Raw genomic sequence first — 13,361 nt, 5'->3', positions numbered from 1 at the left:
CCAGAGTTCAGCAGGACCTTGCCCAGAGCAGAAAGATGGGCAGGAGCAGCATTTGGGACACAGGATGGGGGTGGCGGTGTGGGCCCTGTGCTTTCGCTCACTTCCCACCATCAGGGGTCAGCCCTGGGCTGCGCTCAGGGACTTGGGAAGCTAAGCCAACCAGGCTGCAGCCTGACTTGGTTCCTCCCCTGGGAGCCAAGGTGGAGACAACCAAACTGGTTTGTCAGGGGGCACCAGAGGCACCTGGATCCTCCCCCTCACGCCCACCCTGAAGGAGCAGCCCCACCAGGACGTGGCGCGTCTCCCTACTCCTGCCCAGTCCCGACCCCCACGTGAGGGGCAGTGGGAGGATGCCCAGAGCACCTGGTCCAAGCCCAGTGCCTTTTCGCCTTGATTCTGGAGCATCTGGTGTTGTCATCCCACCCCCGCGCTTTCCTGCTCACTGCTCTCCTCCACTCCTGTGCCCTTGTCTCCAGGCAGGTGCTGGCCTCCAGGGGCTTGGGGACCATCTTCAGGAAGTTCCCAGCAGCCAATGCAAATGAAGGCCACTCCCTGTTATTGAAGAGCCACTTGCAGGTACAGATCTGTCTCCCTGGCAGCCAGAGGCTGCTCCCTGAGACTTAATCCTCTGCTCTCTCTGAGTCATCAGGACTTCTCAACCTGCGGCAAACGGAGAGCAGTCTGGGGGCCAGGAAAGCGTGTCTCATGAGCCAGCTTGGGTGTCTTGGGACTGAAAGTTAGAATTTGTCCCAGGGGCTCCTTCCCTGTTGACCTGGGACAAGGTCCCCACTATTTTTTGTGACCCGTAGCTGAGGCCATAGCTCATGCCCATAGCAGCTAGCGTCTCTACCAGGATGGCAGGTGGCTGTGAGCACGTGCACACACTGGGAGCTCTCGGCACTGCTGGGTCTGTAGACTTCTCAGTTTAAACCAGAGCTGGGTGAATGGCTGCCAAGAGAACAGAGAATTCTAGGGGCTGGCCTTGGTGGTGGGGCTATCATGTGGAGGAGCCTGTGAGCCAGCCCCACGAGCTGCCACCAAGGGGCAGGGCACCTTCCTAAGGAGCCCAGAGGGGCAGTGATTCACCTCACAAAGTTGGTCCACACTCACTTCCACACAGGCCTGGACTTCCACACAGGCCAGCTTTGATGATCAAACCGATGACCTCACCCCACCCCCTGTCCCTGCTCTCTGAGAAGCCTGTACTGTTCCTCCCTGCCTTCCTCTAGGTGCCACCACCAGCCCTCAGAAACATCCATCTCACCTCTCACTTCTTAACACTTGTGAGAGGCTCTGCAGCTCTCGACCGACCGGTGCCATTCTTAACTTTCCTGCTGCTCTTAATTTGATGATTCTCTCTGTTCATATCTCCCCAGACACTAAGTGCATGCAAAATCCTGGATGCAATTCCTAGGGGTCCCAGAGGGTCTTGAAGCCCATCCTTGGATGTCCTTGGGTTTAATGAATTTTGGCTTCTGTCCTGAAGTGTAGCTCTTTCTTGTGCCTTATGCATGTTTGCCTTTTGCAAACTGAAGACCTCAAGCCCTCTGTCGCTCAGCCCAGTCCCCGGGGCTCCAGCTTTTGCCTTCCAGGAGCTCTGCACTATGCGGGTCTATGCACACAGCCACTCAGCACAGGGGGTCCTCGGGTTACTACAGTCTCGACTTAACAACATTTCAAGTTTACGATGCTTACTCCCATAAAAACTTTTACAAAGTTGAGACATGAGTATCCTGCCTTACGCCATCAGCAGCCTGCTTATGGACTACATGGGTAAACTTGTTCGGTTGCGCACAGCGGAAGGATATGCAGTAACGCAGCCTATGAGTGAAGCAGTTGGCGTCCCTCAGTACGTTTACCGCCAGTTTGAACTGTTAAAAGTGCAAGTGTTCTGTTTGTGTTAGGCTAGGGTATGTTTCAACTTACACCAAAATTCGGGTTATATCATTGTCGTAGGAACGGAACTGTGTAGTAACACGAGGACCCCCTGTACTCCACTTGCCTTTAGTCTTTATTCCTTCTGTCATTTCTTCCAAACTCTTCCTGTTTCTGGGCCCCAGCGTCCTCTCTGCAGGAAGGCTTCCCTGGCTCCCAGCCTCGGAGATAAGAGCGCCTCCCCTACCTGGCCTTACGGTGCTTCCCCTTCCTCCTCTTTGTACTTGGGTGCCCAGTTTTGCTCTGGACACCAATTTGCATGTTGCCTTTAGAGAAGTCCTCAACTCTTGTTCTGTAATCATACAATGTACATGAGCACCATAAAAAGAATAGAGAAACTCTATATTGTCATTTTTAACCCCTCTCTCCAAAAATAAAAAACAACAAACCAAAAAAAAACAACAAAATAAAACAAAATGCCCACTAAATATGAATAGCACAAAGCTTACACATGTGCAGGAAGGGACCCAGCAGTCATGTCACAGGTGAGGGAACCTGGGTCTTGAGGGCAGACACCACGTGTCAGGGTCACTCAGCAGAACAGGGCATTAGGGACCTTTGGCACCATCCTTCTGCAGTTGGTCATTTGATGACTCAGTGGACCCTGTGTGTCAATGTCTGAGTTCTTTTGGCTCAACCTGGCTCATCGGTCAAAGTTAGGAGGCAGCAACGCCCAAGCCAGCCCCCATCTGGTGTGTGCATGCATGTGTGTGTGCTTGTGTGGGTGGGGCAGAGCTCTGTATTTTTAGAAAGCTCCAGGCAATTCTGGAGCATAGGGTTCCTACTGACCCTGGGCCCCTTCCCACCACCAACTTGCTACACAGGTTTAGGGTTGAAAAGGTCCCGGGGATCAGCAACCTGGCTGGCTGGTTTCCCAGAACAAGGCCAAGGAATTCAGAGATCGCTGACCCATTGCCACTGGGTGTCTGTGACACAGATGAGAGGATGCAGGAAGAAATGAGAAAACGGGGAGTAAGTGCATTGCACACTGTAGCTTATGCCAAAGCAGCATCTCAACCTTTTACTGTGGTTGTTGTTATTGTTTTCCTTAGGAGTTATTTTTTAAAAATATTTGTGTGTGTGTGTGTTTTCCCAACTTTATTGAGGTATCGACAAATACTTTGTCAATTGTCAATAATTCACAAGTATTCTATTTTGATATACACTGTGAAATGATGACCACCATCAGGCTAATTAACATATCTATCATGTAGTTATCACTTTTATTTGTAGTAAGAACATTTTTATCCATTGATTTAAGAGAGAGAGAGAGAGAGAGAGAGAAAGAAGGAGAGAGAAAGAGAGAGAGAGAAGCATTGTTCCACTTAGTTGTTCATTCATTGATTGGTCTCGTACATGCCCTGACCGGGGATCAAACCATTGACTTCAGGGTACCAGGATGACACTCTATCCATTGAGCCACCCAGCCAGAGCCTATAGTGAGAACATTTAAGATCTACTCTTAACAAATTTCAAGTACTCAGAATAGTATTGCTAGCTATCGGCACTATGCTATAGAGTTGACTCCAGTACCTGTTCTTCCTGCGTAACTGGAACTTTGTCCTCCCTGACCAGCCAACATCTCTCCATTCCTCCACCCCCAGCCCTTGGCAACCATCACTCTATTCTCTGCTTCTATGAGTTCCACTTTCCTTTTTAATTTTTTTATTTATTCATTTTAGAGAGGAAAGGGGGGGAGAAAGAGAGAGAGAGGGCAGGGCGGGAAGAGCAGGAAGCATCAACTCCCATATGTGCCTTGACCAGGCAAGTCCCAGGTTTCAAACCAGTGACCTCAGCGTTCCAGGTCAATGCTTTATCCACTGTGCCACCACGGGTCAGGTTTCTTTTTTTTTTTTAATTTTTTCATTATTTATTTATTAATTTTAGAGAGGAAGGAGGGAGCAGGAAGCATCAACTCCCACAGAGTTCCACTTTCTAAGATTTCATGTCTAACTGAGGTCATGCAGTATTTGTCTCTCTGTGTCTTATTTTAATAAGCATAATGTCTTCCAGGTCCATCCATGTTGCAGCATGACAGGATGGCCTTATTTTTTAAGGCTGAATAACATTCCAGTGTGTGTGTGTAAATAATCTTTTTTGTGTGTAAAAAATCTTGGCTAGTATAAATAATGCTGCAATCAACATGGGAATGTGGATATCTCTTCAAGAGCCTGATTTAATTACCTTTGGATTTATATAGTCAGAAGTGGGATTGCTGGATCATATTGAGGAGGTGTTTTAGACCTTTTTTTCCAATTGCCCACCGCCACCAAGTTGTGATACCATAGTCTGTGTATCTGATTACATACTGTAGGTGTACAGTACCTGCTTAATACAAAGCCTACCCTCTGTATCTGATTCAGAGCTAAAGAAGACTAAATAAAAAATTTAAGTCAAAAAATAAAAGCTATCAACCTCTAACTTAACATTGTAACTATACTTTCTGAATAATATTTAATGTAATTTATCTATTTACCTAAATTGCAATTATTAAATTGCATTGCAAAGCAGCAATTTACATAAATACATAATGATAACAGCAATGCAATCAAAGCTGTCATTTTTTTCTATCATTCAAAGTTGTTATTTTTTTTAGTAAAACCATTGATACAATTAATTTCTTAAAAATTCTTTTCAGTAAACTTAACTTTTAACTTCTGCCTGATACGGAGCAGGGTGGGGTGACCTGAGAGAACTCTGAGGGGAAGTGGCACTCCTGGGGTGAGGAGTGGGTGCTGTGCAGGAAGGGTGTCCCAGGCCAACGCCGTGTCCCGGGAGTGGGTGGGCAGCACAGAGGTCAGAGGGAAGAGATAAATGACTGAATACCGTGAGAGTCAAAGTGTGAGGGATGCCAGTGGCACCTCCCTCAGAGCTGGTCTTTTCATTCTGGTATAAACAGAATTTGCTTGACTCTGTGACACAAATTCTTGGCCAGATATAACTTAGTTGGACCCCTGCCAGTTGTCTCAGCAGTAGAGCATCAGCCCAGCCCGGCATGTGCAAGTCCCAGGTTCGATTCCTAGTCAAGGCACACAGGAGGAGTGAACATCTGCTTCTCCACCCCCTCCTTCTCTCCCTCTCCCTTCCCACTCTCTCTCTCTCTTCCCCTCCCACAGCCATGGCTTGGTTGGAGCAAGTTGGCCCCAAGCTCTGAGGATGGTTCCATGGCCTCACCTCAAGGTGCTAAAATAGCTCAGTTGCAGAGCAACTGAGCAACAGCCCCAGATGAGCAGAGCATCGCCCCATAGGGGGCTTGCTGGGTGGATCCTGGTCAGGGCACATGCAGGAGTCTATCTCTCTGTCTTCCTGTTTTTTACTTAAGAAAAATTTTAAAAAATTAATAACTTAGTTGGTTAGAATGTTGTCCCCATATGCCAGGGTTGTAGGTTTGATCCCTGGTCAGGCGCATACAAGAACCAACCAATGAATTTATAAATAAGTGGAATAACAAATTGATGTTTTTTCTTTCCCTCTCTCTCTAAAAAAAATTGATAAATTTGAGATGTCTCTCCAATCATCTCATGCTCCACTCTATCAGACACCCTTTTTTACATTCTCCTCTCCTTCTCAAAGGGTTTGAAGTGGAAACAATAGAAAGCACAGCTGTCAAGGCTCTAAAACAAGAGTTAAAAGTAAAAATAACACTAAAGAGATGGAATAATCACATAAGGGGAAAAATGGGATAAATATACGCTATTACATAAAGTTGGCTTTGAGCTTCCAAGAATCCAAGGTAAAAAGGGAAATATGATACACCCTATAGCTTTCAAAAGCTAATAAACTGTCATACAAAATAGCAGGTAGGGCTCTGGCCCATTGGCTCAGTGGGTAGAGTGTCGGCCTGGTGTGCATGCAGCTGTCCCAGGTTCGATTCCTGGTCAGAGCACAAATGAGAAGCAACCATCTGATTCTCTTCCCCTCCTTCTCCCCCTTCTCGTCCTCTTTCCCTCTAGAAACCAGTAGCTGGATTGGTTTGAGCCAACCCTGGGTGCTGAGGATGGCTCAGTTGATTCCTCAGATGGGGTTTTCCAGGTGGATCCCGGTCAGGGCCCATGCAAGAGTCTGTCTCACTACCCTTCTCTCACTTAAGAAAAAAAAAAAAGGCAGTAGAGCCTGTATTGATCAGCCATCAATGCAGCTGTGCCCCGCCTCGCACTCCAGGCCCTGCCACTCTTTGCCCACAGGCTGCTCCATCACTGAAGCTGTGATGATTCTAAGAAACAAACTCAGAGATTACCAGGGGCAGTTCAACACCACCCATCTGCTGGCCCTTTGCGACTACCTCCACAACACCTTTATCCGCCACTACAAACTCTACCAATACGTCCTGGGCCAGGACCAGGAAGTCAACCTGACCGTCGCCCACCTGGAGGTATGTGCCCCGCCCCGGCCCCTCCCGCTGGCTGAGGGCAAGGACAGGGAGCTGTGGAAGCATGAGCAGCAGGTGGCTGAGCTCAATCTGGCTGAAGTGCAGAAGCGCGCCAACGTGCTGCTCCTGAAGGAGACGCTGCAGCTGGAGCTGGAGCACACGCTACAGAAGATGTTCTCCCAAGAGCCTGCGCAGCAGAGCCGAGTTCTGAAGAGAGAGGTAAGGCGGTGCCCGCAAGGTGGGAGGCTGCTCACCAGCTGTGAGCAAACACCTGTTCCCACCAAGAGAATGTCCAGGCTGGAGTCAGGTGCACAGACAAGACCCCAATTGTCTGCACACATGGGAGGGGGCAGAAAAGGATAGCGAGTCACTGACCATCTGCTACAGGCTTTGTATGCACATTCACGAAACATCCCTATAATAAAGTGTAATTCATGCCCCCATTTTCGTGATGAGAAAACTGAGGCTCAGAGGATTTCACCAAGTCGTCCCAGGTCACTAAGCTAGCATGTGGTAGAGTTTAGATTAGGACTGAGGCCTGGCTGACTCCAAAGTCCAACTTCTTTCCGCTGTACCATCAAACAGTGATTGATTCCACCAAGAAAGACCCCCAGGCTCTGAACCACACGGGGTCTCTCGGTGCCCTTTGCCTGCCTGCAGCAAGGCCTGAGGGGGGGATGATGAAGAAAGGGCCCTGGGCCACAGCTCAGGGCAGGCGATGTGACCAGATGGGCAAAGGAGTGTGGCTAGTTGGTACAGGGAGGACCTAGAAGAGTCTGGTGTTTGGATCTAAGAAATTGGGCTGCCCTCTTCATAGGTCTAAAGAGCCCATCTTCAGTGACCAGCTCTTCAATAAGTAGTGACTAGCTTGGCCCCAGGGCATACAACTTCTTGCAGACCTGGCAGAGTAGAAACTTGTTCTTTAACTATACATAAGCACCGATATTATCATTGTTACATCATCTTTGAACACAGAGATATGACGTGCATGTAAGCACATATGGGAGAGGGGGGACTGGGTGTGGTGTTGGGAGTCACAGGGCCTGTGTGTTCCAAAAGGGTTTTGGTTTCTGAATTGTCAGCCAAAGAGCGAGTGGCTACTGCTCACAAAAATTAGGGGATATTTCAAAATGAATATGAAGCGATAAAAAAAAGAGAAGCATTTGATCTTTTTTTATTAAACATCAGAACATCAGAAAAGCAAATAACAAGTCAAAGAAAGTTGTTCAATTAGGCAAATGAGATGCAAAACCAACTTTTATTTCATTGGTGAAAATGCACTCTACAAAAAAGGCTGAAAGTACTGGAGCATCTGCACATTTCCTGATCCCCTAATTTTTGTGAGCAGTATATATAAAACAGTGGGGGGGAGATCTCTAAAGAACAATTGACACGACAGAATGAATGATACTCTTCTAAGGTCAAGTGTCCCAGCTGAATAGCACATCAGGCTGCTACATAATCCTGGTGCATTAACACCTCCAACAGGGACCAACAGACCCCAAGTGACAGCCTCCTTCCACCCTCTTCCAGGGACCTTGCTCTAGAAGATGTGGGCAAGGCCTGGGGTAGAAGGGGGTCCTTCCTGTCGAGCTCTTGCCCCCAACACACACACAGCTGTTTCTCCCTGCTCCTCCCAGCTCCCCTGTGGGCCTCCATCACTTTGCTGCCAGTCCCTGCCTGGTGGATTGTGGCTACGCTCCCTTTTGCTGTGTGTCCCTGATGGTGTGCCTGAGCTGGGAACACTCAACGCCATAAAATAAACATGGTGCATCCTCTTGGAGCACAACCCTTCCAAAGATTTAGGGAAAGAACATTATTTTTATATTTAAAAAAACAATCAAGGTGACATTTTGAGGCAAATGTAAGATTTTGCATGGTATTTTAAGTTAAAATATGAGAGCTCAAAGAACTGTCTTCTAGGCAACTGGCTACTCCACCTATGTCCCCCACACCCTGAGGTCAAGTGTCAACTCTCCTCTGCTGTGGGACTGCTTGAGCAGAGAACTGGGAGAAACAGCGACACAGTCCATGTCTCCATGCTCCTGATTTACATGACAGAGAGGGTCTCCTGTTTAACATGGAAGTTGGTGGGTGGCTGATGGGGGGACATACCCACTCTCTTAAGAGATTTCCCATCCCCTACAAAGAAGCTATTAGAACTTCGAGATGTGAGAATGAGATGAGGTCAGGAGGAAAACAAAGGAGACTGATACCCAAATGGAGCTTGCATTGACCTAAAAGGAAAGGAGGGGATATGACACTGGCCTGTGGTCCCAGAACAATGTTAGCAATAAATGACATACTCAGACAGCGTTATCACCAAAATAGGCCTGAAGGGGGGGAGGGGAGCAAAAGAGAGCTGTAGCCACAGGAGAGGCCATGGGACTGGAGGTCTGGTTATAGTTAGAGGACCATAGCCATGGCCAACTCAGAGCTGGTTGGGAGGAAGATGAGACACCTCATTCTCCTCCCACACTCAGACCTCTTGCCAGAACCTCCCACTGATGGAACTCCACCGGAAGCCAAACAAAGGTCAAGGTAGCTGCTTGACGCTGCCTCCATAAGTCAGCCTCCCAGGGCCCAGCAAAGGGTGGAGAAGGGTAGAGAGGAGGTCTGGAGGGAATAATGGGAGATCCTAGCACCCAGTGGAAGGAGAGAATTGGATCCTGTTGACGATCTCTGTCTGCGGATGGCTTTAACCCTCCCCTGAGCCCTGTCCCCCAGCTGTGTTCCATTTCTTCCAGGAGTTAGAAAATCTCATCAGTGAGGCCATTCACATCCAGATCGAATGCCTGAAGGAGCTGCTGCAGTATGAGATACAGATAACTTTCGATATCTTGGACCTGAAACTTCAGAAGAAGACTTTAAATCTCAATGCTCCTGTCCCTTTCCCACTCTCAATCACTGGTCAGCCAGGCCAAGACGAAACTCTGAAGTTCAACAAAGCAAAAAAAGGAAAGAAAGCAAAAGGCAAAAAGTAGAACCCCTGGTGTCCATTGTCTAAAAGACTCTGGTCGAGGAAGATCCATTGACAATCATGGAAGTATTACACGACATGCTCGGCACCCGATAGATCAGAGATTTCTAGCGATTAAAAGAAATGAAACACCACTTATCATCTTATCTCTGTCTTCTTTCTGGAAAGCATCATCTACCACCTGAAAATCTAACCCAGATAAGAAGGCTATTCTTCCCTGCTAAGAACAGGGCTCAGTGTCTGGTGGGCAGGCAAGCATCCCTGCTTGACTAAGCCTGAGTTTAGACACTGAAGACAGAATACCACCAGTGGGTTGAAGCAGGTAAAAGTAGCGGTGACACCGGACACCAAGAAGGACTTCCAGCTGACACATTAGTTCTGTTGCTAGCATGAGGAGAACAGGACCTGCGGTTCTGTTTCTTCCTGAGATTGCCATGACAGAATCGACCGCCTGCAGCTTGCTCTGCACACACTGGTCTCTCTGCTGGAGGACACAGAGCCTCATGCTTCTGAGAACTGGGAAGATCTACACTGTTCAGACTGAGTCAAGGGAGCAGGCGCTGTCTTCGAGGTCAGAGATCTGGCTTCAAACCCAACTCCGCTGCTGTGTGACCTGTGTGGTCTACTGCATGACCTTGCATATGCCCCTTCTGTCTCTGGGCCCCAGCTCTCTCTTGTGTCAAGTGGGTGAGTTCCTGGCAGGTGTCTGAGGTCCATCTTCCACACTCGAGGAGATAGATGAAGTCAGGTTTTGCTATTTCCATTTGTAAGGGGGTTCAAGGCTCAAGGAGTGTGGAGTATTTACTCCAAGTCACTCAGTGAGGCAGTGAGTGAACGAGGACTAGAACTCAGACCTCCAGTCGCTGATTTCTGTGTTCTTTCCCCTGAGGCGTGTACCTCACGCAAACAGCCACACAGATCCCGCAGTTGTTGGCTGTTGCAGACATATAAATACAAGTGAACGGGGCACCGAGATCAGGGCAGAAAGGACGTTACCTCCTACTGCCTCTTCCCAGGCCAGCTGTCACCTCTGCATTCTGCAGCATGCTCCTTGTTCGCGACGGAAGGACCGTAGTGCAGCTCTCTCTGTCGTTATCATGTCCGTCTTTCCGTGACCACAGACACTTCTAGGTCTTGCTACCTAAGGCATGCCTGAGTCTCTGTGTTTCTAGGCAAAGTCAGACCACTTCTGGAGGCCAGGTGGGCTTAGACAGAGAGAGGGATCTTGGAGAGGGCGTGTCACCAGCCCTGGAGCCCTCTGAGAGAATTCCAGGAGACAGGAGACTGTTGGCCGGGAAGGGCCTCACTGGGAACACTACCCCAGACTCTCCCCATCTTATCTTGATGCTGTAAAGAGGGTAATTTATACCTGAGACTTTTGATAAGCTTTCCAATACTTCTTTGGACAGAGAAAGGAGGTTCTAGGTTTTTCTTCAACTTCCATCTCTTCATTCATTCACTTATGTATTTATCCTTCAGAGAGAGAGATGGAAAGACAGACAGGGACAGACAGACAGGAGGGGAGAGAGATGAGAAGCATCAACCCATAGTTGCAGCACCTTAGTTGTTCATTGATTGCTTTCTCATATGTGCCTTAACTGGGGGGCTCCAGCTGAGCCAGTGACCTCTTGGGCTCAAGCCAGCAACCCAGCACTCAAGCCAGTGATCTCGGGGTTTCAAACCTGGTCCTCAGCACCCCAGGCTGACACTCTATCCACTGCACCACTGCCTGGTCAGGCTCACAAATATTTTTTTTAATATCCACATCTATTGTGTGGCTGAAACTGCTATGGCCCAGAACTGTGAGAACTGCTATCTTAGCCTGTTTGTTTAGGCCTGACCAGGAACCCAAAACACCCATGCAGCTTGTGTGTGTGATGTTTATATATTTGTGTGCACACATTTCTAAGCATGTATATGTATGTGAGTACATGTATTTTGGGGGGAGGCAGAAGGGGCAAATAGGTACTGCTCCAGATGAGGCCATATGCTAGGGACCCCCCCCCATGTTGGAATAGAAGAGAATCAGGCACCCTAGTTAACCTAAGAATACCGCTGAGAGCACTGCTATGACATACAGAAGGCACTGGAAGTATCTGTTGAAATTAGGCTGGGACAATTCAGTACAAAGGGATTAATAGCTCCATCTTGTCTTGCCTTCCAAGTTGAGGGATGTTCAGTCGTCCCTTCCACACCCACATCTAGCATCCCAGCCTTGCCTTGCCAGTGCCCAGAGAGACCCTCAAAACCCCCGAGGCTTTTGAACCCATCTATATCCTGAACTGTGGACAATGGACTACTGGCACTGTCCTCTCCACTGGATATATAGATGTCCTGGTTATAGAACTTGTTAAACATCTACTTCATGGGCAGCTAAGTTGCATTTGTGATGGACATGAGGATGGGGAAGTTCCAGGAACCATAGATGAGGAAGGAAGCCACACCAACAAGTGGATTCAAGGCTTCCTCAGAAACTGGAGTGGAGGCTTCAAGCTCTGTAATCATGGGAGTTAAAACTAAGCTTTCTATATTCGTGTAAGAACAGAGAATGGGCGGACCCATTGGGAAAGCCCCTCCCGCTTCCCCTCTGAGGAAGCAGCACTGAGCAGCCTTCAGCAGGACTCATGGAGAACCCCGGGTTTCCTGTGAGAGAGCAGGGTTCTCACCTGCGCCCCCACTCTTAGGCAAGGCCTGGATGCTGATACCAGGGGTGGAAACCCAAACTGAGAATATGCCCTAAAATTGATCTGAGACAGGAGCATCCCTTAGAGACCAAGAATAAAGGGCCCTATACTTGAGATGACCATACTTCCTGGTTGACTCTTATTGTCCTTGTGTCCTGTCTAGTTTGTCGTTGCTTACCGGAATCCAATTAAGAATTGCTTTAGCCTAATCAGGTGGTGACACAGTGGAGAGAGCATTGGCTAGGGACGCAGAGAACCCAGATTTAAACCCCCAAGGTCGCCAGCTTGTGCGCGGGCTCACCAGCTTAAGTGTGGGGTTGCTGGCTTGAGCCCAAAGGTTACTGGCTTGAAGCCTAAGGTCACTGGCTTGAGCAAGGTGTCACTGGCTCAGCTGCAGCCCTGTGGTCAAGGCACATATGAAAAAGCAGTCAATGAACTAAGGTGCCACAATGAAAATTGGTGCTTCTCATCTCCCTTCCTGTCTGTCTGTCCCTATCTGTCCCTATCTCTGTCTCTCTTGCTAAAAAAATAAATAAATAAAATAAAATAAGCCAGGATAGGACTGGTAGACCTCCAGTTGTACTTCCAGCTCTCACCAATGAGTCACATGTGCAGTGAGCAAGTTTCCACCTCAACTTAAGGCTAAATTCGGAAGATGATGAGGGCTGACCTGCCTCTCCTCCACCCTTTCCTGACTCAGTGTCAGTAAGCTGGTGAAATGCATGCAGCAATAAGCAACTAATGAGAGTGAATTTGCCCTCTGGAAGGACGCTAAGAGACACTCAGTGTTGCTGCATCTGCCATTTGTGCCACAGCCTGCGAAGTGCATGAAGTTGCTAGGCCGCCAGTCTCCAGGGTCAGCAGGGTAAGGTGGGAGTGACAGGCAAGGGGTGCACGCGTGACGTACAGGATTAGATGGCCAGACAGCAGCGGGAGCAGCCTCCCTGCAGAGACTTGGCTGTTTACTGTACAGTCTGAATCTACAACTATTTATCTTGGTGTTTGGTATTTTCATTTTTCAATAACCTCAGTAGCAATGAGTTCGACAAAAAAAAAAAAAAAAAAAAGTGCATGAGTAATGAAAATGTAAGTTATCTTGACTTTCTCTTTTTCAAGAAAATTAATGATAAAACTGTAAAGGACACAAAATGGTTACCTGCCTTTATCATTTCCCTGAGGACCATAGTGATGTCAAAGGTAATATTAAAAAATAACAATAACCAAAAAAATAAGACACAAATCTGCTCAAAAAGCATCAGCATCTAACTCAGAGGTCACCAGTAACTTTAAGACTGTCTGAAATCCTGGCCAAACATGATTCTGGGTGTTTCTGTGAGGGTGTTTTGGATGAGATTAATATTTGCCTCAGTAGACTAACTAAAGCAGATTGCCC

The 13,361-nt window shown here is 48.0% G+C and overlaps 1 protein-coding gene across 1 annotated transcript in view; it reads left to right on the top strand.

Annotated features, from left to right (window-relative positions):
• Window positions 1-9,288, top strand: part of C1H8orf74 (chromosome 1 C8orf74 homolog) — a 35,289-nt gene extending 26,001 nt beyond the window's left edge. Inside the window, exons 3-4 of the mRNA XM_066360949.1 lie at window positions 6,120-6,523; window positions 9,052-9,288. Coding sequence (XP_066217046.1) covers window positions 6,120-6,523; window positions 9,052-9,288 — 641 coding nt within the window. The remainder of the gene's footprint in view (window positions 1-6,119; window positions 6,524-9,051) is intronic.
• Window positions 9,289-13,361: the final 4,073 nt, after the last annotated feature.

The sequence above is a fragment of the Saccopteryx leptura genome, chromosome 1 (genome assembly GCF_036850995.1).
Source record: "Saccopteryx leptura isolate mSacLep1 chromosome 1, mSacLep1_pri_phased_curated, whole genome shotgun sequence".
Taxonomy (NCBI): domain Eukaryota; kingdom Metazoa; phylum Chordata; class Mammalia; order Chiroptera; family Emballonuridae; genus Saccopteryx; species Saccopteryx leptura.
This window is presented reverse-complemented; position numbering and strand designations above follow the sequence as displayed.